Here is a 26,349-nt window from a genome sequence, read left to right as displayed (position 1 = left end):
TCTTAGCTGTCCCATGGCTTTACAGCTCAGGTGATTGGATTTGAATACAGGATATTAAATGCCCAGGTTTAGCCATGCCTGGATGTTGCAGGGGGAACTCCTGATTTCAGTCTCTCTCCCCTGCATTTGCACTTTTTAAGTTCCTTTCAAGCCTGTTTCCATTATAAATGGCTGACAGCCTTTGCCCAGTCCTCCTCCTGGCTAAGCAGGAGGCACACACTGCTCACACAAACATTTTGGAAGCACTGCACAGTCTGAGATTTCTGGTTGCAGTTTTTTTCCTCAGGGTTCAATTCCACCCACACTGGCATTGGGGAGTGTGGAATGATCCATGTTCTGTACTGGGACGTGGCCAGGCAGCTCCTGGAGGCAAACCAGAAACCAGTCTCAAACCTCTCCAAAGTGCAGCCAGCAGGCTGAAGCTGCAAGGGAGCCCAAGCTTGCCAAACAGTTTGACACTAATGGGATTTCTCAGTCAAGGGGCCTGCTAGGGGCAAGCATGAGCTGGATGTCCAACCAGCCCCTGAGACAAAGCCCAGGGCCACCCCTGGAACAGTCTTGGGACATGGCAACTCCAGGCCATCTATTGCTCTGCAGGGCAGTGAAGCTGCAGGTCCACAGCCCTGAAGCTCCTCTACCCTGGATTCAGTGCCCAGTGAGGAGGGAAAGGACACCCTCCCTGCCCTTTCAGCTCCCAGCTAGACCCTGAATGTTCATTGACAAAGGTGTGGACACTACAAGCTGACCCAATGGGTGCTCAGCTGTCACCATGGACTCCAGCACCTGCAGCATTTCTCTGACACATCAGAACTGTGTCTGACCCAGCTCTGTTAGAGCTGCCAGGCAGCTAACACAGAGCAAGCACTATCAACATGAGAAGGCACAGGTCTGTCAGTCAAACACCATGGGAACCCAAGCACAGTTACAGAATACAGAACCCTTCAGACATCGTGAAGATGGCTGCTGCCATTCCTGCAGAGTTCAAAGGCACTATTGACACAATGCTACAGGATTGAAGCTGGCAGAGACAGCTCTCCAAGATGCAAAAAAATAGGCTGAGACCCAGTATCAAGCCCATTGGTATTGGGATTCTTTACTGCACATCTCCCAGATAACAATACAGAATTAACCAGCTTGGAAAAGACCTTTGAGATCATCCAGTCCAACCTATCAGCCAACACCATCTAATCAACTAAGCCATGGCACCAAGCACCCCATCCAGTCTCCTCCTAAACACCTCCAGTGATGGTGACTCCACCACCTCCCTGGGCAGCACATTCCAATGGCCAATCTCTCTTGCTATGAAGAACTTCTTCCTAACATCCAGCCTAAACTTCCTCTGGCACAGCCTGAGACTGTGTCCTCTTGTTCTGGTGTTGGTTGCCTGGGAGAAGAGACCAACCCCCACCTGGCTACAACCTCCCTTCAGGTAGTTGTAGACAGCAATGAGGTCTCCCCTGAGCCTCCTCTTCTCCAGGCTAAGCAACCCCAGCTCCCTCAGCCTCTCCTCCCAGGGCTGTGCTCCAAACCCCTCCCCAGCTTTGTTGCCCTTCTCTGGACACCTCCCAGCATCTCAACATCTTTCCTAATCTGAGGAGCCCAGAACTGGACACAGGACTCAAGATGTGGCTACAGAGAAAGTGTTCTTGGGAAGGGGCACAAGAAGGAGGAACAGCTCACAGCAGACCTTCAGCATGTCCCCCATGAACACCCAGAGCCTTCAATCAATTCAAAATGCAAGGAGTGATCTCTTTCCTCCTCACTAAGCAGCAGCTGTGTGGACATCCTGAGCAGAGGCAGCAATGAAGCCTGAGAAATGGCCTCCTGCCTGAGTGCCTAAAGCTAAAAGCAATGTGAATATCACCTGCCAGCTCTGACCCTCTTATCAAATAGCCACTGAGAGAGCATCTTACTTTGAGTGATTGCTGCCTGCTTAATAGAGGAATTATGACTCTTGCTGGCCCAAACCTTTCCATCCAAACTGGGTGGGTTGTGTTTTTCCCCTCCCTAATGTTACTGCAGCCATTTTTGATTAGAACCTCTGCAGCAAAGCAGTTTCTGAGGGGGGTTTCTTGTTGGTGAAGCATGTCAGCATCTCACACAGAAAATCCATTGTTGCCTTTAAATTCTGAAGTATGCTTGAGGGTTTCAGTCCCTGCTTTCCTGCTGACATTTAATTACAGCACCAGCACTGTTATGAATGATGCCCAGCTTTCTCATTCCACACCAACCAGCTGATGCTTTCAGCTACCAGCAAATGCACCTCAAGCACTCCATCAGGCAGCAGCTGCCCTTAGTTTTCTTACCAGCAACTTAACAAAACCAGAGGAAATGACACCAGACAGTTTGATTCAGTGCAAATGCAGCCACCCCAGGACGCAGCAGCAAACCCCAAAGCACCCCCTGCATCCTCCCAAGGCCTTGCATCCAACAGCTCAGCACTACTCACCCCCAGGATCACCACAGGTCGCTGCTGGGAGCTGCTGATCTCAGCTGTGTGCCACACCTGGGCAGCAGGAAGGATGCTCCAGGCAAGCAGAAGAGCAGAGGTTTCCATTTGGGCACACACTTCCATTTCTTCTGGCTAGGAGAGCAGGATCTCTCTTCCCACACAGGGTTGTGTGACTCTGAACAAGACCTCCCAGGTGACAGCAGAAAGGTTCACCTCTTCTTTCAGGCTTCTGCAGGTCCAAGGAGGAATTTCTTCTCCAACACCCACTTCACAAACCTGGGGCTGTGACAGGGCAGATGAAATGGGGCTCTGGGTGTGATCATTTTTTTCTCCCCCATTCTCTCACCTTTGCTGGAAGGCAGCTTGCCAGCAGGCTGAGGAACACAGGGGTTTAGCCAAAGAAAACCAAAGCCCTCTGGAAAGAGAGCAAGCTAAGCTCAAACCTGATCACAGCAAAAGCTTCCAGGAGTTGGGGGGAAAGCTCTTTTCTAGAGCCAGCCCAGTTGAAATGGCACTTCAAATATCAGCTTTTCCAAGCACAAGCTCTGTGTACTGAGCCAAGAGCACCCGAGCTGAGGTCACCTCCTGCTCTAGAAGCCTCAGCTCTTCACCTCTGTTCAGCTTCACCCCTACTCCATGGCCACCTTCCTCCCAAACCAGGGAAAAGCTCCACAACCTTCAGTTTTAAAGGCCAAGGGTGTGAAGTGGGCACAGCTGCCCCAGTGGAGGAGGGGCTGGGAGATGCCCAGAACACCTGGGTGTTTCCCTAGGCTTGGGTTGAGGGCTGCTGCCTCCCCAGGCAGTGGGTGCTGCTGGTCCCAGGCAGAGCAATGCCAGTTAAGGACAGTGCAGCACACTGCAGTCTCCACACACCCTTCATTTGCTCCCTGACACAGGGCACCCTGTGAGGGATGGGGATCAGTCATGCTGGTGGCTCCAGGCTTGCTGTGTTAACAAGGGCATGCCAGCTATGGGCTCCCCTTCTCCCCAGTGCCCACCACCTTCTCCTGGGGGTGAAAAGAAAGTGGCCTTGGCCATGAAAAAAACCCAACCAGGCTCTCCTTGGTTTGCATCTCCTGGCTGTCTGGCCCCCATCCATGCAGCAGGCAGCAGATGTCTCTGAGCTCTGTCCTGAGGAAGGTTTTGGACTTTCTCCAGCTTACCTCTGAAACCTGCTCTCAGAGCTGTGTCTGAGCTCATTCCCAGAAAATTTCCACCTTCTGGCACCTGGGGCTTCTCCAGATGTCCCCAGGCTACACAAGCTCAGAGATACCATCTCTGGATCAGAGAAAGATGACATCCTGTGATAGGACAAGGGGAAATGCAGATAAACTACAGCACAGGAGGTTCTGCCTCAACATGAGGAGGAACTTCTTCACTGTGAGGGTCACAGAGCACTGGAACAGGCTGCCCAGGGAGGTGTGAAGCTTCCTTCTCTGGAGACTTTCAAGCCCCATCTGGATGTGTTCCTGTGTGACCTGTGCTGGATTCTATGCTCCTGCTCTGGAAGGGGGGTTGGATTTGATGAAGGTTCCTTCCAACCCCTAACATCCTGTGATCTTATGAAGGACCTCACCATGTCTTACCCATCCCCAGGATGGTGTGGGGTGCCTGGCAGTTGTGTCCCCAGGAAGGAAATGTGCCCACAGCAGATCCAAAGCCACCCTTGTTCCCCTGTGCTGGGGCTGCAGGTGGCAGCCTGGCTCTGGGCTGGCAGCCAGCCTGGGGGAATGTGTTGCTGGGTGCCTCAGTCCTGCCAGGGTTTGCTTTGCAGTGGGGCTCTCAGCACCACTGACCTTCCTGCCTGCCCAGGCAGAGAACTCAGTTCCCTCTTGTTAGCACCAACTGCACCATCAGGTTGGCTCTGTGGGAGACTCCTTCACCTTGCACCAAACTGGAGAAGAGCACTCTGGAGCTAGCAGCTTTTATCAGTCCTCCTGCACCCAGAGAGCATTGGCACCATAGCCCTTCCTGGCTGCATCCAGCTCCAAACCCATGACTAATGGCCTCCTGCCCCAGTATCAGCTCTTGTCTCTCTGGGGGTGAAGCCCTCTCCTCAGACACAGCAAGGCACAGTGTGGATGTTGCTTCTGCAGGGGAATTCCTCCCCTGGGTAAATGCTTTCTGGGTCCTTCTGCTTCTGCCAGGGGTACAGCCAGGCTGTGCTCAGAGGAGCTGCATGAGTTACTTCTAAATCCAAGAGGGAAGGTGTCAGCTTGTGGTTGCCCTTTGAGGTCAGAAGAGAGTGCAAAGCATCCCATACCCTGACAAAGGAGCCAGAGCACATTGAGTAAGTATCTGCCTGTTAGTTCAGCTCCAGGTTCCCACAAGAGCCAGGAGAGGAAATAGCTTTTCCTTGCTAGACAATGAGCCACTGTTTTGCTGGCCAGGTCATCCCCCTGGTGATAACAGAATGTCTTAGGCTAAGGATTTCAATTCACTTGGGGATGGTCCTCCAAGTATAATTTTTGTAGGGGCCTGTTATTGCTGCACACTGGAGGAGAGCCTGTTTCAGTGAGCATGCCCCATCACAGCAGTGATTGAGCTGCACTGCCACATTTTTTCATTAATCTTCATTTCAAATGCATTTTTTCTCCCCTCTCCTGCATGGCCAAGAGGTTCACATTCCCAAACAGCCCTGGGTGCTCTCCAGGATCACAGGATGTTAGGGGTTGGAAGGCACCTCCAAAGATCAGCAAATCCAACCCTGCCCCCTGCCAGAGCATAGAATCCAGTACAGGTCACACAGGAGTGCATCCAAATGGGTCTTGAAAGCCTTCAGAGAAGGAGATTCCACAACCTTTCTGGGCAGCCTGTTCCAGGGCTCTGTGACCCTCCCAGTGAAGAAGTTCCTCCTCACGTTGAGGTGGAACCTCTTGTGCTGGAGTTTGTATCCATTACCCTTTGTCCTATCCCAGGGTGCAACTGAGCAGAGCCTGTCCCCTCCCTCCTGACCCCCAGCCCTCAGATATTGATAAGCATTTATTAAATCCCCTCTCAGTCTTCTCTTCTCCAGACTACGAAGCCCCAGGGCTTCAGCTGCTCCTGACATCCAACACCCACATGGCCCACACCAGCAAAGCTGCCCAGAAGGTAGCTTTCTCATAGGCTGGACTTGATGATTTCAGAGGTCTTTTCCAGCCTCAATAACTCTGTGGTTGTGTGAAGAGCTTGGGAGGAGCTGTGGGGCAGCCAGAGGAGAAGAGCAGCCTGTGCTCATCCTGCTGTCGCCGCACGAAGCCAGCAGCCTCTGCAGGCTCTCCACTTGGAGGACCAAGCAAATATTTAACAAGCTCCCCTTGCGCTGCACCAGAGTTCATTATCCGGTCTCCTGAGCTCCTCCAGTCAGTAATATCCTCTAATTGATGTGATTTGGCACCTGGCCATGGAGTTAAATTGATTTGTAGACCAGCAGGAAACGGCAGATGCCCTTTACACTTGAGACAAGTGGCATGTGGCTTTGTTTACTGCCTGCTGCAAGGGGACACCGCAGAGAGAGAGGCCTTTTAGGTGTGCAGGAAGGAGGGCTGCCCCCTCGGTATCCTCTTACCACAGCCTCTGTTAGGTGACAAGGTGAGACTGCCACCAGGGAGCGCCTGGGCATCGCTCCAGACTTGCAGTTCAGCCTCCTTCCTTGGCCCCCGGGAAGCTGGTGCACAGGATGGGAGAAGAATAGAATAGACTAGGATAGGATAGGATAGGATAGGATAGGATAGGATAGGATAGGATAGGATAGGATAGGATAGGATAGGATAGGATAGGATAGGATAGGATAGGATAGGATAGGATAGGATAGGATAGACCAGACCAGACCAGGTTGGAAAAGACCTTTGAGATCATTGAGTCCAACCTATCACCCAGCACCATCTAATCAAATAAATAAACCATGGCACCAAGCACCCCATCCAGTCTCTTCCTAAACACCTCCAGTGGTGGTGACTCCACCACCTCCTGGGCAGCACATTCCAGTGGCTACAACCTCCCTTCAGGTAGTTGTAGACAGCAATAAGGTCTTCTCTGAGCCTCCTCTTCTCCAGGCTAAGCAACCCCAGCTCCCTCAGCCTCTCCTCACAGGGCTGTGCTCCAGACCTCTCCCCAGCCTCGTTGCCCTTCTCTGGACATGTTCAAGTGTCTCAATAGCCTTCTTAAATTGAGAGTCCAGAACTGGACACAGTACTTAAGGTGTGACCTGACCAGTGCTGAGCACAGGGGCACAATGACTTCCCTGCTCCTGCTGGCCACACTATTCCTGATGCAGGCCAGGATGCCTGTGAAAGAGCAGGTCAGCATGCAACCTCAGCTGCTACCACCAGCCTAGACTTCTGAGAATTTAAGTTCACTTGAAAGCCTCTTTCTATAATTATGAAGCAAACAGCAATACAGCAGGAGAGTTTAAATCTCACTTTCCACTTCAGTCATAGAATCATAGAATCAGTAAGGTTGGAAGAGACCTCAGAGATCATCAAGTCCAACCTATCACCCAACACCCCATGACTACTAAACCATGGCACCAAGTGCCACGTCCAATCCCCTATTGAGCACCTCCAGGGATGGTGACTCCACCACCTCCCTGGGCAGCACATCCCAATGGCTAACAACTCTTTCTGGGAAGAACTTTCTCCTCACCTCCAGCCTGAACCTCCCCTGGCACAGTCACCTCCTTGTTTTGAAGCCAGCCTTGAAATCCTTTTCCTCCCGCACCAGAGAGACACATTCAGCTTTCAGACATTTATTGATCATTAAATCCAAGAAGATTCCAATCACTCATATAAAAATAACACATCTGAATAGAGCAGCAGGACTGCTAGTGTTGGGGGGTAGTGGTGGGGGGGGAGAGATCTTCCTCCTTGGCTGTTATCTTCCTCCAGTCATCAGGGAGCCGCCAGGGCTGGAAGGATTTTCCCCGAGCACTGCCCGAACCCCACGCGGAAGCCATTGCCCTGGCAGTAACCTAGGAGTCAGAAAACAACAGACAGCTTTGCTCTGGGAGGACAGCAGGGTTTCAACAGGACTGGAAGGGAATAAAGGCACCAAGAGGCTAAAAATGAGCGGAAGCATTTCAGAAGTGCAATGAGGGGCAGGAAAAGAATAACAGCTGGAGGAGTTCAAGTAGCCCAGGAACATAAACCCAAACAGCAGCAGCACCAAAGTGTTCAGCTCAGCCCCAGTGCAAGCTGGGGGGCACTGATCAAAGAGCAAAAGCAGGCTGGGCCACCTTTCTGTTTGCAAACCTAACCTGCAGCATCATCACTCTAACTGGCAAGCTGATTTGCTGCCTGGCCCAACCTTGCAGTTCATTCAGGTGGCAGATGCCATGAGGCAGATGCAAGAGAAGAATCATAGAATCAACAAGGTTGGAAAAGACCTCAGAGATCATCAAGTCCAACCTGTCACCCAACACCTCATGACTAAACCATGGCTTCAAGGGCCTCATCCAATCCCCTTTTGAACACCTCCAGGGACAGTGACTCCACCACCTCCCTGGGCAGCACATTCCAATGGCAAATTACTCTTTCTGTGAAGAACGTTCTCCTCACCTCAAGCCTAAACCTCCCCTGGCACAGCTTGAGACTGTGTCCTCTTGTTCTGGTGCTGGTTGCCTGGGAGAAGAGACCAACCCCTAACCCATCTACAACCTCCTTTCAGGTACCTGTAGACAGCAATAAGGTCTCACTACCTACAGAACAGCCCAGCTCCCTGCTGAGGTCTATGGAAAGGTGTCCTTGGTGCAGTGGGAGAGCAGCTGCTTGGCCATTACCTGTCAAGATGATTTCATCTCCATCCTGCAGGAACGTCCGAGACTGACCACTGCCCAGGGGGATTTCTTTTGTTCCATTCCAGGACAGCTCCAGCATGGAGCCAAAGCTCTCCGGCTCCTGCAGCAAGAGTTCAGCAACAAATAAATAGCTTTTCAGTGTCTGTCCTGCTCAGTTGACTGGAGAGTAGAGTAGAACAGAACAGAACAGAATTAAACAGGTTGGAAGAGACCTTTGAGATCATCGAATCCAACCTATCACCCAGCACCATCTAATCAGCTAAACCACGGCACCAAGTGCCTCATCCAGGCTCTTCCTAAGCACCTCCAGTGATGGTGACTCCACCACTGCCCTGGGCAGCACATCCCAATGGCCAATCTCTCTTTCTGGGAAGAACTTCTTCCTAACATCCAGCCTAAACCTCCCCTGGTGCAGCTTGAGACTGTGTCCTCTTGTTCCGGTGTTGGTTGCCTGGGAGAAGAGACCAACCCCCACCTGGCTACAACCTCCCTTCAGGTAGTTGTAGAGAGCAATAAGATCTCCCCTGAGCCTCCTCTTCTCCAGGCTAAGCAACCCCAGCTCCCTCAGCCTCTCCTCACAGGGCTGTGCTCCAGACCTCTCCCCAGCTTTGTTGCCCTTCTCTGGACACCTTCCAGCAACTCAACATCTTTCCTAAATTGAGGAGCCCAGAACTGGACCCAGGACTCAAGGGTTGCTGAGCAGTTCTGTGACTCTTAGTAACACTTACAGGTCCACTGATGGTGCCAGAGGCCAGGAGGTCTCCTGGTCTGAGGTTGCAGCCATTGATGGAATGATGAGCCAGCTGCTGCTTCATTGTCCAGTACATGTGCTGGAGGAAGGAGGAAGAGGAGGCTATAGCAGTGAAGGACAAACCTCTCTGGTGTGCCATTAGGCCCTGCAGAAGTCATTGCATTCTTGGGCTGCTGCTGCTAAGGCTGTTCCTACAGAAAAAGCTTTCTTGAATTGGGAACCTTCAGCAGCCTAAAATCAGCCTCCAGCACTACTCAGTGCTGTGCTTCCAGTAGTCACTGTGGCCTGGCTGATTGCTTTCTAAACGGTGACCAGGAGCTGCCATGTGCACACCTAACACTTTAACAGGCAGTTCAGCCCCTTAAATGCCTCTTCTTTCAGCTGGATGCCATTTTCCCTCTTCTTCCTCTCTAAGGCCAGCACTGCTGACCCAGGCCCCATGAGTACACCCAGTGTTTCAATGGCTCTAGGGGAACATCTCCTTATTACTGATTTGCTGCCTGTTGATTTACTGATTAAGGTAATTACTATGCAAAGAGCCAAATGTGACTATAAAACTGATGGAGGAATCCTGCAGCTGGTACAGGGACTTCCTGGCCTCCAGCAGCCACAGGGGGGCCAGGGCAGAGCCAGGCTCAGGCTGTGTTGCAGCAGCAAGACTGCAGCTGAATTCCAGCTGTGACTGGGAGGCTGCATTGCACCCCAGCACAGCAGAGGTCATTCCCATTGCCTGCCTGGCCTGAGCCACAATTTAGGATGCTCTGAGTACCCTAAACAGAGCAGCAGAAAGAGCTGCACCCTTCCAACCCTCAAGCATTCAGCTGCCTCCATCTCAGTCAGGATGAACTCTCACCACTCTCTACTCTTCTCCCTCTGTCCCCTGCATCCTCATGCATCAGGTCTGACCTCCAGCTAAGGCAAAAATCCATGTTTGAAAGGGCCAAAGGCTGGAGCTGATGGCATCAGCAAGACCTCAAACAAATGGAAGAGCTTGGTGTCTTACCTTGAAATTGGATCTGCATATAGTAGTTGGTGTGCTCATCCCTTCTCCTGCAGAAAATGGAGCACAGGAAACAGTTTGTTTTGTGCTGGGGGAATGAGGCTGGAGCCTTTTGGTTGTACAGATGGATGGAGGCTCCTTTTGCAATCCCCAGCAAGAAACAACCAGCAACATTTTCCATGGAAAATGAAGGCAGAATAAAGAGTGCAGAGGGCAGCAGGCAGCACCAAGCTGCCCATTTCCTGCTCTCTGCTCCGCTGCAGAAGCACCACCTGGACCTACCAGTCAGCAGGGCCATGAGCTGGGTGAACATCTGAATCCCACACACATCTGTTCTTTCCATGCCCTACTGGCTCCTGCCCATGCAGGCAGACCCCCACAGGGACCCTCCTCATCTGGGAGGTCTCCCCTCCTTGGCACGCTGCTGCACAGCCGGTGGGAGCAGCAAGAGGCTTTGCCTCTTTCTCTGGCAGTGGCAGCCTGGGCAAAGGAGGTCTGCAGAGCCAAGAGCAAACTGTCTGTGTGGTGGTTCTGCATTCCTTAGCTGCCAGTGTCAGCTTCAGGCAGCATTGCCATACCTTTAATAGCAACAAAGAGCTTGATGTCGAAAGTGTAGGGCTCCTTATCCTGAAGGTAGGGCAGTGGCTTGGGGTCCTGAAAGCATAGAAGAGGCATCACAGTCTAAACAAACAGAGAGGAAAGACCCCAGGAGCCATCCCCCAGGGACTACTTCTTCAAGCAGACCATATTCACTTCACTGAGCCTGCTCTCAGGCACTCACATCTCAAGATGGTTTAGTTGATCAGATGGTGTTGGGTGATAGGTTGGACTCGATGAGCTCAAAGGTCTTTCCCAACCTGGTTAATCCTGTTCTATTCTATCAAGAAACCTGAAGAGCTTTCTGCAGAGCTGTGACAGCTCTGCAATCCAGTTCCTTGTTCTGCACCCAGGGTCCAAAAGCCCTCTCCAGCATCAGACCCAATACAAATACAGTGCCAGGACACCCCTGCTCTGTGCCTGCCCAGGGGTGGGCAGTCCTCTGCAGGTCTCTCTTCTCTTTCCCAGTTTCAACTAAACATCTCCACAATGCAGACAAGTGGAAACGCTTGAACAAAGTGTTCTGGCCTCAGTCCACTCTCTCTCCACTGCTTGCTGGATGCTGAGTGCTGCCAAAGACTAACAAGGGGCTCTCTGATCAGTTTCTCTTCCAGCTCTTCTAAAGGAGATGAATTTTCTGCCTTGCTCAAGCAGTCAGGATGACAGCTCAGGGCACCATGTGCCAGTGCTAGTGACAGCAGTGAGCATTTAAGCTCAGAGGGCCCAGGGTGCCTTCATGAGTGTGGGAGCAGGGTCACACTTGTCAGCTCCATGAAGCAAGGGCTCGGCATCGATGCAGCTCGGTGACTTCTACTGATGGGAGCTCCCAGCGCTGCTGGGAGTTTTCTAGCCACTGCTTTGCCTCCTTTTCAACCCTTGCCCTTGCTAACCTGGACAGGGTTTGGCAGCACAAATGGCATCAGAGCATCCATGGTAACCACCCAAGGCGAGATGGTTGTGCCGAAGCTCTTGGCCAGGAAGGGACCCAGAGGGACGTATTCCCACTTCTGGATGTCACGGGCTAGGGAGAGAAAGTTCAGAGCAATGCTGTTAAACACAGCCTGGGAGCTGTGGAGCCAGCACAGCTGCGAAAGAACAGCATGGAGTGGAAATGTCTCCACCACCCTTTTCTAGCCACTGTGCCCACGTCCTGATCTAGGCTGGAGGTGAGGAGAAAGTTCTTCCCAGCAAGAGTCATTGGCCATTGGAATGTGCTGCCCAGGGAGGTGGTGGAGTCACCATCCCTGGAGGTGTTCAAGAAGGGATTGGATGTGGCACTTGAAGCCATGGTTTAGCAGTCATGAGGTGTTGGGTGACAGGGTGGAGTTGATTTTTGAGGTCTTTTCCAACCTTATTGATTCTATGATCCTAAATCCATCCCTTCCAGACCCTCAAATCCCTTTTCTTAGACTAGGGTGATGAGGAAGCAAATTAAGCAACAAGGCAAAAGAGTCAGGCTGTCCTCATGCAACCACTACATTGCTTTTGCAGCCAGCCAGTGGTGTGTGCCAGTCACAGGGCCAATTTCAACAAGCCAAATCTATGCTGAGGCTGAGGGATTTGTGACTGCCAAATCCTGACACAAAAATCAATCCTCTGTTGGCATCACCACCCTTAGGGCTGCTCCATCCCTGCTCAGGAGAAACCAGGCTGCTATTAGCTCTTTCATAAGTAAATGAATCTTCATTAGACAGCAATTTGTGATTCCACTGATTGCTGAGAGATGGATTGAGATAAAGCCTGAGAACTGCAGACAGCATTTGATTCTCAGCCCTGCCACGTGTGCCCTGTGCTGCCAGTGATCACCACTCCACTGTCAACAGATGACCTTGGCCCCTCTGTAGGCTTTCCCATGACACTGTAACCCCCTCTCCAGCACCAGTTACCACTCCAGTCATTCATCAGGACCATCCCAAAGATGTGCTCCTGGGCTTTGCTGATAGGAATTGGCTCCCCATACTTGTTTCCAGGACCTACAAAGAATGCCTGCAATTGAAGAGCAAAACAGGGATGAAGGCAGTTTCTGAAGCTAAACATCTTTACTGCACTGAGGGTTAAGTGCACAAGCAACAGAGGCTGGCCAGGATAAGGTTTTCAGCATTTCCCAATACACAACTGGACAAACCCATGGCCTGCTCCCTCTTTCTTCCCCTCCCTGAAGCTGGCAGGGTGGACATCCTTTACAGCACTATGTGGCTAAGAGAGAGGCATCAAACAAGGGCATGATGCTGCCAAAGCACAGGAGCAAAAGTCATAGAATTGTTAGGGTTGGAAGGGACCTCAAGGATCAGCCAGATCCAACCCCCCTGCCATGGGCAGGGACACCTCACACTACAGCAGGTTGCTCACAGCCACATCCAGCCTGGCTGCAAACACCTCCAGGGATGAGGCTTCCACCACCTCCCTGGGCAGCCTGTGCCAGTGTCTCACCACCCTCATGGGGAAGAGCTTCTTCCTAACATCCAATCTGAATCTACCCATTTCCAGTTTTGCTCCTTTCCCCCCACTCCTATCACTCCCTGACACCCTCAAAAGTCCCTCCCCAGCTTTCTTATGGCCCCCTGCAGATAGTGCAAGGGCACAATTAGTTCTACTTGGAGCCTTCTCTTCTCCAGACTGAACAGCCCCAACTCTCTCAGTCTGTCTTCCACAGAAGCCTTCGCTGCCTTCTGCTCAGAGGGAACCACAGCAATGGACTTGGGAGACATTCATTTGAGAAGAAGCTAAAGCTGCCTCTGTTCCTATTTTAAGAGTCTTCAGATGGGGGGAGGGGAAGCCTCTCACCATTTCTAACTCAATGTCCAGACGCTTACAAGCACCAAACACTGGAGGTTTATCTGTGGGTAGAAGAAAGAGTGTTTTACAACAGGGAGGCAAGAAGGGAAATGAAAGTAAGAGCCAGGAGGAAGAGAGCAGCCAATGTTGCCTGGCTGGCAAACACATGATGAACTTGACCTAGTGCTTTCTCTTGCCTTCACCCCAGACTGGACTTTAGACAAGGCACCCCAGGTCCTGCCTCCCTGCTATTCTATAATGTGGAACACACATTAAACCAACTATAACAGGAAGATGTCCCATTAAAAGCCTCCCATGGACTCACCATTGTCAGGTTTCATTTGCCCCACAGGTCTCCGGATGGGCGTCCCAGACACCACCACACTTGACGCCCGGCCATGGTAACCAACAGGTAAGTGCAGCCTTGTGAGAGAGCACCACAGAGCATGGGTTAGCTGTGTGATCACCACCACCCAAGGCAGTTTCTGGGGGTACCAGCACCACGGACATGTGAGGAATGAGGAGAGAGCTCTGCACAGGCAGGTGTGGACACCTGCACCTTACTCATTGTGCGACAGGATGTGAACACACCGTAGTCCAAAGCCATGTGGCTGTGTTAAGGCACTTCTGTGCCACTCAGTTACTTGAAGCTTCAACCTCGCTGTCTTATCACTTACCAAACCCCAGTTTCAAAGGTAAAGCTGCCTTTGAACCAGAGGTCTGTGTTGTCACCAGCGTGGCTGCAACAAAACGTGGCTAAGGCTGGACAAATGCAGTTTGCAGTTCTCTGACTCAGCTCCTGACAGTTCAGATTCCCATCTGCCATCAGCTGAAATCAGTATTTTGCTGAAAGACTCCTCAGCTCTTAAAATAATGTACATTTAGCTATGGAGAAGCATGCAAACCACTGCTGCACCAGAGGGAAACTGGAACTACCCACCAGTTCGGCATCAAAGCGTTCTCCTTGCCCCTGAACATGATCCCAACGTTTGTGGCGTGTTGCCGGGAAGAATAGAAGTCAGTGTAATCTCCTGCGTGAAGAGAAGGCCGTAAGATAAAGATCAATGGCAGGGTATCGATCTCCCATCCGCTGGGGCACGGCAGGGTGCTGGCAGAGGAGGCAGCCAGAGCAGAGCAGAGGCGCGCAGTGACGCTTGGTATTATTAGCATTGGGATGTAATTAATAGCATACAGGTAGTGATTAACACCTCACTATAAATTATGCCTGCAAAACTGGCCGGGTTTGGGAAGCCTCCAGTAAAGAAGAGGGAGAAAAGCGCGTTCCAGAGCCAAGCCCAGCCCAGCCCAGCCCGGCCGCGCTGCTCCGGGGCCGCCGCTGGTGCCCAAGCGAGGAGCCGGCTCCAAGTCAGGGCAGCTGCTGCCCTCTGCTGGCGCTCCTGAAGAACAGCGCCCGCCGCTCGGCTTCCCCGGCCAGCCGCGGGGCTGGGGGACAAATCTCAACCTGCCGCGGGACATTCACATCACGTTCGGTTGTTTCGCAAGCTCAGAAAGTTCCCTTGCAGCCCCAGCAGAGGACAAGCAGGACTCACGCAGAGGACAGGGCTGAAGCGAAGCGTGGAGGAAAGCTAAATAACTTCTCACTGTGGGATAGAGCCTGGGCACTGCGCTCATTCTCGGCAGCCAGCACTGCCAGGAGCTGGCCACTTTTGGACAAGACATATTCAGCTGGAAACCGGCTTCAGCAAGGTATCACATCTATGGAAACTCATCGTGGTTCCTTTGGGCCAGCCTAGCCTTTGTCCTAAACCAGGGCCGTGCTCCACGGAAGACAAAAGCCCAGCAGGAGCAGGGCTTGGCTGGGAAATGGAAAAGTTGGTGTCCCTGCCCCTGTCAAGGTCACATCCCTCAAGTAATTTTGATCAAGCTGGTTTGAGTCCAAATACAAATTTCTGTTAAAAAGAGGGAACTGTCTCTGTAGGCAAACTCTAACTTCAAAGCATTCCATGGCTTCCTGAGAGCAAAGGTAAGATCTGAGATGCAGAGTAACGGTGTGGGAGTGGAGACTCCTGCCTGTCGATGAGGCTGTGCCAGAGTATGTGCCACAGAAAGCTTGGAAGAGCTGATTTATTCTCTGATGGCAGATGGGGGAAATGTTGGAAACTGAGCAAGTGTTTATTCCCTGGCTTCAGGCACAAAGGTTTGGTGATGCCAAGGCAATGACAAAAGTTATGGGGCACCAGACAACCCTGATTTAGTGAAAACTGCATCCAGGAATTTTCTGGCTGCTCTTGAACTTCCCCAGGCTTTTATTCTTGTGCCACAGACAGCACCTCCCTTTCATTACGTGCAATAAACTACTGCTAGCTCCTGCAAAACCCATTCCCTGCCTCAGCTATGATCTGTCTGTCTGAGCAGGCTGGAAATAAAGCAGCTTCTCTGGGAGGGAGCAAAGGGCAGTGCTGAGCATGCCTCAGCTGCAGACTCACCGATGTGGGCTGGCAGGTGCATCGTGGCCGAAGCTTGAGGCACAAATGCTCTGAAATGAAAAGCACCTTCAGCTCCCAGAAAACCTGCAGCCCTCATCCCCTGAGCGGTTTCTAAGCGTGAAAGAGGCTGACTGTCTCTCCAGCTCCCTCCTTAATTTACTTTGCAGCACAGAAACCTTGCAGAAAGACTGAGACAAGCGCTCAAGGAGCTGGTGGTGGGATGGTTAAGAGCAGCCGTGGGGGTGTGAGGGGGAAGGGAGGCACGCCTGAGGAGAGCTGACTGGTTTCCCTGGGGACACAGAACAGCACACACAGAATGACAGGGGCTGGAAGGGACCTCTGGAGGTCATCTTGTCCAACCCCCAAGAGAAACACCCCATGGCCACGCACACAGCTGAATGGGTCTCCACTGCCTCTGCTGCATGGAAGGGATGATTTCATGGGATGCAGCTCTTGGGGCGCCCAGTTGGAACTGCTGAAGGTTCTTGTGTCAAACAGTGGTTCAGCTCCTCCCCTGCACGCCTGCCTAAATCACCCTGGCAGGAGGGAGGAAGGGCTCCTGCTAGCTGCTGGGGCAGCTGCTCAAAGCATGGCCCTGGGCAGACATAGTGTGTGGTGGATGGAGGCAGGCTCCCCACCAGCACAGCAAGCACAGGTTCCCCTCCTGCACTGCTGCCCTGCCCCATATCTGAAGCCAGTTTGTGACAACAGATTTGGTTTTAGCAAAGTTAGGTGGTTCCTGAGGAGCAGTTGGAGGGATGTCCCTATGCCAGAAGATTCTCCAGGTGGGACAGGCAGGGCAGTGCTGGAGGAAGCAGGAGAGATGGAATAGAGGCCCTTGCAGCCTCCTCTGCATTGAAGGCCTCCTGCCTCCAGAGAGGCAGGTCTGGGCATACCCTGGGGCAGAACTTGGTGTTCCCAGGCAGAGGGTGACACCCCGGATCTGTGGGCAGTCAAAGGATTCATTAGGGACATCGTCAGGAGCAGGAAGCCCTCACTATGCTGCAGCCCCAGTGAATTCCCATGCAGGTGGCAGCCCTTGGTGCCTTGTGTCACCCAGTGATGCAGGTGATACAGAGCATGGCTGCCAAGGCACCAGAGCCTGCTCCCCTCACCTTCTCCGCAGCTCCACGTTGTCCCTCAGGGCTGGCTCCCCAGCTGACAGCAGCCTCTGCAGACAGGCCCTTGCCTCCGTCCATGCTGCCCGGCCCAGGGCCATGAAGGCATTCAGGGTAGGCTGACAGGTGACACAGAGAGGTGGGGTGGCAGATACAAGCCCACAGCTTCCTTAACCTTCTCGTGCATGGAAAATGTCCCTGCACTTTCACCCCAGGGCTGAGTGCCTGCCCACGCTGCCTGTCCCCCCTGTGCTCCTGGCCTCTCACCACAAGTCCTCTGCAGCAGGACATGCTGCATGCTTGTGCCATGCCCATCCTAAGACATCACTTCAGACCTTAGCAGCTTTGCTACCTTGCCCAGCTGCAACCAGAGCTAATTTGTGTTTACCTTTGCCCTTAACACAGCCTCCCTGTCACTAAAATCCCATCTGATTTGGTGCCACAGAGCACTGGAGACACAAGCAGGACTGAAGTGATGCTTGGGTTTGGTGCCAGACCCTGCACTGCCAAAGTCTGAAGGAACTTCCAATGAATATGACCTCCCCCGCAACCTCCAGTGCCTCTGCTGTCCTTGCTGCCACAGGTGTGATGAGTTCTGCCTGCCTGCTCATGCTCATCACCTTACCACAAGCTGCTAACAGCCCCCATGGAATATTTCTAATGTGTGGCTGGGAATCAGAACAGCAGAGTGATAAATACCTGCTCAAAGACATGCTGCTGCTTGGCAAGAGCTGGCCCATTGAACAGATGTTTAATGACGCTGAGATCCAAAATCTGGTCTCCAATCGCCACCCCGAGCCTGTGCCTAGGCTGCAAAGCAGGGAGAGGAGGTGGGGAAGAGAGGAGTTTATGCTTGTGCTCACACAGCCCCCAGAAAAGGCATGGAGGAAGGCAGTGAGCACAGAGAGTTTAATCCATCAGGAACACGAGGCTGATAGCACAGCAACTGGCCAGTAAAAGCTGCTCCACGAGACTGGACCTTGAGGCATCACTGCAGACCCCCTGCAGACTTTGAGGGATGGGAGACAGCCTTCTCCTCATCCCCATCCTTTAGGGGAAGGTCAGGACAAGCAGCAAAGCTTTCTTTCACTGCTCCCTTTCCCCAGAAGTGGTTGCCCACCCCTCTTGAAGGACAAGCACTGCAGAACACATCTCAAGAGGGCTGGGAAGCAGGCAAATGCTCTTCCTCCTTCCACAGGTGGGGAAATGAAGCATAGACTCTGATCATCCTTGTGGAGCGTGTCCAGAGAAGGGCCACAAGGATGATCAGAGGGCTGGAGCACCTCTCCTGTGAGGACAGACTGAAGGAGTTGGGGCTGTTCAGTCTGCAGAAGAGAAGGCTCCCAGGTGACCTCATTGTGGCCTTCCAGTATCTGAGGGGGGCCTACAGGAAGGCTGGGGAAGGACTTCTCAGGATCTCAGGTAGTGATAGGACTAGGGGGAATGGAATGAAGCTGGAGGTGGGGAGATTCAGGCTGGATGTGAGGAGGAAGTTCTTCACCATGAGAGTGGTGAAGCCCTGGGATGGGTTGTCCAGGGAGGTGGTTGAGGCCCCGTCCCTGGGGGTGTTTAAGCCCAGGCTGGATGAGGCTCTGGCCAGGCTGATCTAGTGTGGGGTGTCCCTGCCCATGGCAGGGGGGCTGGAACTAGATGATCCTTGTGGTCCCTTCCAACCCTGAATGATACTATGATACTATGAGACTCCCTCTGGGCAGGACTGATCCCATCCCTAGCCCCATGCATTTGGAGAACCAGGCTGCTCCCTGGAAGATGCAGGCTGCTCTGGGCTCTGCTGGCACGGGGAACACCTTGCCCAGGCAGGCTACTCCTGCAGCCATGCCGTGTGAGGCTGCCCTACACAACCACTCCTGCTGCCACGCAAGGAGCCCACGACGGGCCTGCAGACCCCAGTGCAGCCCTTGCTGCAGGAACAGCTCCCCACACGTGCACTGCATTCACTGGACACAAGGACACAAAGCTCCCTTCATCCACCCCAGCCCCGTCAGGGCCAGCACCGAGCGCCTGCGGAGCTGGCGGCGACGGCGATGCCGCTGCAGCTCCACCACAGCTGCACCCCACGGGGACCAGAAAACTGCTGCAGCATTCAAAGGCAGCTGGCAGTGTCTTCAGGAAAAAAAAGGCAAAGGAGTCACAGTCCTTTCGAAACCAGCTCCCCCAAAGCTCTGCCAATCCAGGCTCTGAAGCCTGCTCCTCAGCCTCTGCTCTCTAAAGATGATTCTAAATGTGATAATCTGCATTCGTTCAGCAAACACACTGCTGCAGGAAAAGCTCGAGGTCATGTCAGGTTAATTTGTAACTGGGATGGTCAGGAATGACAGCAACTGCTTCAGCTTGAAATCCTTGAACCACGGGGCTGCTTTTAGAACTGGACTTTCCCAAGCAATTTCCCTGAGCCTTTGGCTGTCTTTTCACACAGTTTGAGGCAAGAGGTTTCCTTCAGAGAAGTCTTACTGGAGAAGACAGGAAAATAATCCAGACTTGCTAGATAACCACACACACACCCCTAGGAGGAGATTAAATGAACCATCTTGGGTTTATCTTTGGAACATACCACATCAGAAAATACAATCTTCCAGTTTAAATTCTTTTGGAGCCTGCCTGGCTAAGCCAAGACAGCAGAAAGCAGGAGATAATCAGGAAGTTTCCACCAGCCACGATAAACAAATCCTCCACTTCTCCTTGAGATGTGGTTCTTGCCTTCTTCCCCCTCTCTCCAGGAGGCCACATCTCCAGGGCTCCATCCCAGCAGGCACTCAGAGGTGCGAGTTTCAGCCTCGCTGGGCTCACTTCTCATGCAAATGGGAGCTGGGAGCTACACCCTTGGAAGAGATGTTGAACCACAGTTTTCTTATGGGAGCATAAAACAGAAGGCCTGAAGCTGGCTCAGCCTGTAGCTGCTGGGCACAGCTTTAAATGTGACACTTGCACATTTAATTCATCATTGCATAAACACATGCCCAACTGAAAAAAAACCAACAAAACTAAAACCCACTGCAGAGCTCATTTTCTGCCCTGCTTTAATGCTTCTGCAGCTACCAAACTGGCCAGGAGCAGGCTGTGAACAGACCAGGAGACACCACTCGCTTGCAAATGCGTTTCAGTCCAGACTTGACTCGTCCCTCATGTTAATTAACGTTGTGTAAGAGGGCCTGGGTGCCACAGAATTAACAGAAGAATGGAAATAACGATTTAAGGTGGCTTCTGAGGGGTGCTGGGCTGATTAGCCTCAGCCACAGAGACAACGAAGGGTCGAGTTTAATGACAACAAACAAGGGCGAGCTGGGGAAGGATCCAAAACAGGTTTAAGGGTGGCACAAAACTCGGCCCCCTCCCCTTCGTCCCCTCCCCCAAACTGCTGCCTGCAGTAACCAAAGCACTTCCCCCAAGGATCAACTGCTCTGCTTTCGTTTTGTGCAGCTTCCAAGCAGCTGTCATCACAAACGCCCCAGAGAAGCCTTCGTGGCAGCCGCAGTTGGGTTGTCGAGTCAGGAAGCCTTATGTGAGCCTCCCGGGCTGGGGAGTCTTGATGTTCTCCCTGGTTGCTGGGAATTTCTGCTCGAATTCGTATCCTCAGGACGATGACACCGCACCCCCAGGGCAGTTTGCTGGTACTCACCTCCTCCTTGGTGGAGAAAACCCCATACGGGAGGTTTTGGATTGGGAAATCCGAGTCCTTGTCCACCTGGATGAAAGACATGCTGGGCACAGGGCTGCCACGTCCTCCTAGGAGAAGCAGCCTCTCCAGATGTTGCAACCCAGAGCACAGAACCACCAAATCCCACCCTCTGTCCTCAGCCCCAAACCAATGGCTGACCTGTCTCCATCCCACGCCTCTGCTTGCTCCCCCGGCCACAGTTAATGAGTGCCAGAGGTCTGCGTGAGTCAGGAGCTCCAAACTGCTCCCAGCACAGTGGGGATGGTGCAGAAAATGCTCCTGCTGCTGAGTAAATCCTCCTGTAAAACTGAGGCCTTCTGGCACCAGCTAGATTGCTGTGGTGGGGGATCCAAGCAGACAGATCTGAGACCAGAGGCAGCTCCACTCATTTACCTTCTAGAGGGATCCTTATGCACCAGTGAGGGTGAGATGATGGAGCTCACACTGAGCTCCACCAGGAGCTCTGCAGCCTTTGGGAAGTTTCACAGCTCACACCTGAAACTGCCCTTTGAGTGCTTTTGAGTTTTGTAGTGCTGCACCTGAGTCCTTCCTCCCTACCTCTAGAAGCTTAAACAGAGTAATGTGCAATGAACCAGGAAGAAGAGCAAGGAGCTTAGGCTGTCTGCTCCCAGCCCCAGCTCTCTCTCACTTGCAGGAAACATTCACCCATATTCAGGGAAGGCAGAAATCAGTCCCAGAATGGCTCAGGTTGGCAGGGACCTCAGATACCATCTACTCCAACCTCATCTAGCCTGGCCTTCAACACCCCCAGACAGGAAGCAGCCACAGCCTCCCTGGGCAGCCTATGCCAGAGTCTCACCACCCTCCTGCTGAAGAACTCCTTCCTCACATCCAGGGTTACCTGCTCTCCCCCAGCTTCAAACCATTAGCCCTTGCCTTATCTCTAGACACCCTCATGAAAAGTCCCTTTGCAGCCTTCCTGGAGGATCCCTTCAGCTATTGGAAAGCAGCTCCAAGTTCCCCCTGGAGTCTTCTCCAGGCTGGACAAGCCCAGCTCCCTCAGCCTGTCCTCACAGCAGAGGTGCTCCAGCCCTGGGATCACTGTGGCCTCCTCTGGACTCACTCTACCAGCTCTATGCCCTCCTTATGCTGGGGTCACCAGAACTGGAGGCAGTATGGGAGGTGGGATCTCAGCAAAGCAAAGGGCCAGAATCTCTTCTCTTAACCTTGAGATATCCTTGAAATTAGAAGCAAAGAGCCAAGACCACCCTTTTTCAGTAAAAATGACCAGATGCTTGTGGCTGCCAAGCCCAAGAACTGGTTTCATGCTCAACTCTTTCTGCTTCCTGGCAGAGAAGCCTCACTCAGTGCAAGATGACACAACAGCACTGATGACAGCCCATCTGTGACAGCTCTTCACCAGTGGAGACACAAGCTCACATGGTGCTGTTTGGCAGGGGTCTCATTTAAACAGCACAATGCCTAGCAAGAATTCCTGTGCCCAAGGTCCAGCTCCAGCCCCGTGGCTGCTGGAAAGGTTTTGGACACAGGGAAGGTGCTTTATGCCAAAGCTGCAGAAGTGGTTCTCATGCCATTTTGTGAGCAAGCATCTTGCAAGCGTGCTCCAGACACACAGTGCCCACCCAGAGAAGACAGCTTTGCTCAAGGGCTGTGCAGTGCTGTCCATGTGCTGGAAGGGAAACATTCTTCTGCTGGTGCCACAGAGCTGGACTGAGCAGCAAAAACGAGTGCCAGCTCTGAAGCATCAGGGCAAGGGGGACTTCCAGCTTCAATTCCAGCTCATCTACCAAGACCATGGACACTGTGACTGTTCTTAACTGGGACACCTGCACAGGCCAGGCTGAGGAAGGTTTGTTGGCTGCTTAGAACACAATGGGTGAGGATGTGCCCAGGGGCTACTCTGCCTGGGTGTGGGTACCCTCATGGCACTGCAAGGCACAGTTATGCTTCCTGCTGAGTAACTGAGGGTCAGTAGAGTTGCTGCTTCCTAACAGGGGGTGGTGGAGGGGGGCTGTGACTGCTGAAGGCAGTTGCTCTGCTTGTACCTTTTCACCTTTTAGTCTCCCAGCTACCAGAAGCTCCAAACACGATTGGATTTCCCCCACGTTGTGCAATCTGCACTCTCCTCCTTGGCCCTGAAGTGCCAGATCAGAGGGGGAGAGGAAAGGACACTTTGTCGAAAAGGGAGACCAGCAACAGAGAAGAGGGAGGAGTCAAACAGAAGGATTAAAGAATGGGGAAGTGGCAGCAGTGAGGAAAGCAAACACACACCCACGAAAGAGAGGAGGCTGCTGCTCTCCCGTGTTCTGTGCTTTGTAAGAGGGAGGAGTTCAGCAAATGCTCCAAGGAAACACAAGATCCATGACCCACAAAGGTAGACTATAACCAGAACTTACCTGAGAGGGCAAATTATTCTCTCCTTCAGTATAAAACCCAACCCCATGTGCTTCCTAGGTTGTGGTTAAGCCATTTTGAAAGCACAGGGTACTTCACCGATTGTGTCTTGCAGCTTCCTTTCCATAGCTATGCACACAGAGAGCTCCTTCTGCTGCAGGGTGCTCAGATGCTCAGTGTGGTGCTTTGTCTGCTAATTGCCAGCCACAGCTTTTAAAGAGCATTCTGAATTTTAAAGGGTGGAGGCAGCTCTGGTGAAAAATGGAATGTTTTAAATAAAGCCAAATCTCATTCATCTCACAAATGCTTCAGAGAGGCAGCAAGTTACCAAGTGAAATCTCAGCAGCAGATCAGTGCCATCTGGAGCAGAATTAGTTCTGCTTTAGTGTGCTGTTAAGGCTGGTGATAAGCAGGAGAGGCTGAAGTTACCATGACACTGCACAAACCACTCAACCTTTCAGTTCTTTGGATAACCAGGGTGGCTGAATGGTTGAGGCACAGCCTCTGATCTGACAAGCAAAGGTCATCTTCATTAAAGAAACTTACTGGGCACCCTCACAAGACCAAAGAAAATTTCTCCTGCCCCTAGACAGGGATTACTTAGCCTGCAGATCTGCTAAGGAGCATGTGGAGGGTGGTTGTGGCACTGTGGATTTCAAACCTCAGAAGCAGACATCTCACCAGAGGAAGTGTCTCCGGACCTTGCTCTCACCTACCTTCACAGAAGCCTGTGCACCGATGTCAGACAGTGGATCCCACCCCCCACTGCTGGATTTCTTAGCAGCAGAATCACACAGGCAGCCACTGAGCAGGCTGTGGATCCATACCTCCTTCACCTGCAAGTCTGCCCCCAACATAAGGGTGTTGTCACACAGGACCCCAACTCCTGCACAAGTGACATGCTGCACAGGGAGCACAGAGAGCTCCCCAAGTGCCAATGGGTAAGGCAGAGAGGCTGTGGGAACTGCAGCGTCTCTGATAGCTGTAGGTGAGAATCAGAAGTGAGCTGATCATGGAATCATAAAACTGTCAGGGTTGGAAGGGACTTCAAGGAGCAGCCAGTTCCAACCCCCCTGCCATGGCCAGGGACACCTCACACTACAGCAAGTTGCTCACAGCCACATCCAGCCTGGCTGCAAAAACCTCCAGACATGACGTTTCCACTACCTCCCTGGGCAACCTGTGCCAGTCTCTCACCACCCTCATGGGGAAGAACTTCTTCCTCACATCCAATCTGAATCTACCCATTTCTAGTTTTGCTCCATTCCCCCCAGTCCTATCACTCCCTGACACCCTCAAGAGTCCCTCCCCAGCCTTCTTGTAGCCCCCTTCAGATACTGGAAGGCCACAATAAGGTCTTCTCAGAGCCTTCTCCAGACTGAACAGCCCCAACTCCCTCAGTCTGTCCTCACAGGAGAGGTGCTCCAGCCCTCTGCTCATCCTCCTGGGCCTTCTCTGGACACTTTCCAGCAGGTCCAGACCCTTCCTGTAATAGGGGCTCCAGAACTGGCCACAGTGCTCCAGGTGGGGTCTCAGCAGAGAGGAGTAGAGAGGAAACATTGGGAGGTTGGGCTCTGCTGTGTGAAAAAACAGAGAGGAAAGCACTCGGCAGTGGCAGGTGCCCACGAGACCAAAGCAGGAGAAGCCCACCTGGCCCAGGGCAGTGAGAAGCAAGAGAAGCTCAGGGTTTGGGTTGGTTTTTGGTTTTTTTCTGGGTTTTTTTTCCTTTTTCTCCAATTTTATTTAATCAAAGTTAAGACGTGGATAAACATAAATACAGCACAGGTACTTCAGATCATTCTTCATTTCTGTGTACAGACAGACTGATGGATGTAACCCCAAGGGAACCTGCAGTCAGTGAGGTGCATACAGCCTTCCCCCCCCACGCACACACACACTCACACCCCCCCCCCCAACCCACCCCCACCCCACCCCGAGGTCAAATAAAAAAAGAGAACCAAAACAAAACCCCCAACCCCAACCCAAATCCACGCAGGCAGACCTCAGCACTCGCTCTCACTCCCAATGATTCATACATAAATAGGTAGAGGGTGCAAACAAGCTACTATGCCAACAGGTAGAACCTCTCATCATCAACAGGGGAAAAAAAAACACCCAACCAAACCAAAACATAAACCCCCAACAGAAGCAGCCATAAATGATTAAAGTACATTCAGTTACTGATAACTAGTTGTGCCATACGAGGCATTATCAAAATCAAACCAAACCCAACCCCCCCCAAACAAAAAGGAAGTTGTGCTGCAGAGGGAAAAAAAAAAGAAGCTATATACAAGAAGAAAATAAACAAAAAGGTAATGCATGCAGGTTTGATCCTGGAAAAGCACAGCCCTCCCAAAACACCACCACCAACCACCACAAGGAAATCAAACCCACCCCACCCCCCAAAAAGCTTCCTCCACGTTGGTTATCAAAATCCCTCTGCACTCCAAGCCTAAAAATTTTCAAGGTGATCTTTTTAAAGGATAATACTTTTGTAAAGGTTACTTAAAAAGTCTTCAGCCACAGGGAGGGGAAAAAAACAAACCCAAACCAACCAACCCCAAACCAAAACCAAACTGCAGTGAAAAGTTCAGTCTCATCTTTCAAAACAAGAAAAACCCAGGGGGAAAACAAACAAACAAACAAGCCAACCAACCAAACCAAACAAACCCAACCCCCTCCTCCCCCCACCCCCAAAAAGAATCTATTCATCTGCTGACATGCATGATTAAAAGGTCTAGGCAAGGTACACTGCTCTACGCTCCTGGTGCCTAAAGGAAAGAAAAGCTCAAGTCAATTCGATCTGCAGATGGTGGAGAGGATCCTCGCGTCCCAGCAGAAGCAGCAGTTCAGATCTTCTGGATCTTTTCCCCCACGACCACGGGGTTCTCTTTTCTGATCTTCTCGGCGGCGTCAGCTTTGTAGTTGTAGGAGCAGCTGTGCACGTCCGAGTAGCGGTGCATGCCGCAGAAGACGTTCCCGCAGCGGCACTCGAAGCCTGCCGACACAAACAGCGGCGCTGCTCAGGGCGCTGCTCAGGGCGCCCCGCGGCCCGAGCTGCTCGCACTCACAACCAATGAGGCTGGAAGAGACCTCGGAGAGCATCAAGGCCAGCCCATCACCCAACACCTCATGACTGACTAAGCCATGGCACCAAGTGCCACGTCCAATCCCCTCTTGAACACCTCCAGGGATGGAAGTCCTCCAGGGACTCGCTACCAGCACAGCTCAGGCAGCAGTGGCGACCACCTCTGGCAGTGTGAGGTTGATGCTTAGGCAGTTTTTCCACAGATGGAGTAGAAAGTAGTAGCACATAAGCAAATTACCATGGGGTGTAAGTAAATTACCATGGGATGTAAAAGGAAAATAAGGTATATATCC

General features: G+C 52.3%; 2 protein-coding genes across 5 annotated transcripts in view; both read right to left on the bottom strand.

Annotated features, from left to right (window-relative positions):
* Positions 1-7,165: 7,165 nt before the first annotated feature.
* FAH (fumarylacetoacetate hydrolase) lies at positions 7,166-20,676 on the bottom strand. Its single transcript, XM_068143435.1, has 14 exons — positions 20,554-20,676; positions 17,616-17,726; positions 16,914-17,035; positions 15,799-15,848; positions 14,292-14,382; positions 13,677-13,774; positions 13,361-13,413; positions 12,463-12,562; positions 11,467-11,597; positions 10,558-10,633; positions 9,983-10,029; positions 8,957-9,058; positions 8,211-8,328; positions 7,166-7,403 (listed from the first exon to the last, which is right to left on the bottom strand). Exons 1-14 carry the CDS (start codon positions 20,632-20,634, stop codon positions 7,324-7,326), a joined length of 1,260 nt encoding a protein of 419 aa, XP_067999536.1. The 5' UTR covers positions 20,635-20,676; the 3' UTR covers positions 7,166-7,323.
* Positions 20,677-25,545: 4,869 nt separating this feature from the next.
* ZFAND6 (zinc finger AN1-type containing 6) overlaps positions 25,546-26,349 on the bottom strand; it is a 40,515-nt gene continuing 39,711 nt past the window's right edge. For all 4 annotated transcript variants that reach the window (XM_068143430.1, XM_068143432.1, XM_068143433.1 and 1 more), the window contains one exon: positions 25,546-25,966. In XM_068143430.1, the coding sequence (XP_067999531.1) occupies positions 25,818-25,966 (149 nt within the window). In that variant the 3' untranslated portion in view covers positions 25,546-25,817. The remainder of the gene's footprint in view (positions 25,967-26,349) is intronic.

The sequence above is a fragment of the Melanerpes formicivorus genome, unplaced genomic scaffold (assembly GCF_026170545.1).
Source record: "Melanerpes formicivorus ecotype bairdi unplaced genomic scaffold, bMelFor1.0.p_v2 SCAF_10, whole genome shotgun sequence".
In the NCBI taxonomy this organism is placed as follows: domain Eukaryota; kingdom Metazoa; phylum Chordata; class Aves; order Piciformes; family Picidae; genus Melanerpes; species Melanerpes formicivorus.
This window is presented reverse-complemented; position numbering and strand designations above follow the sequence as displayed.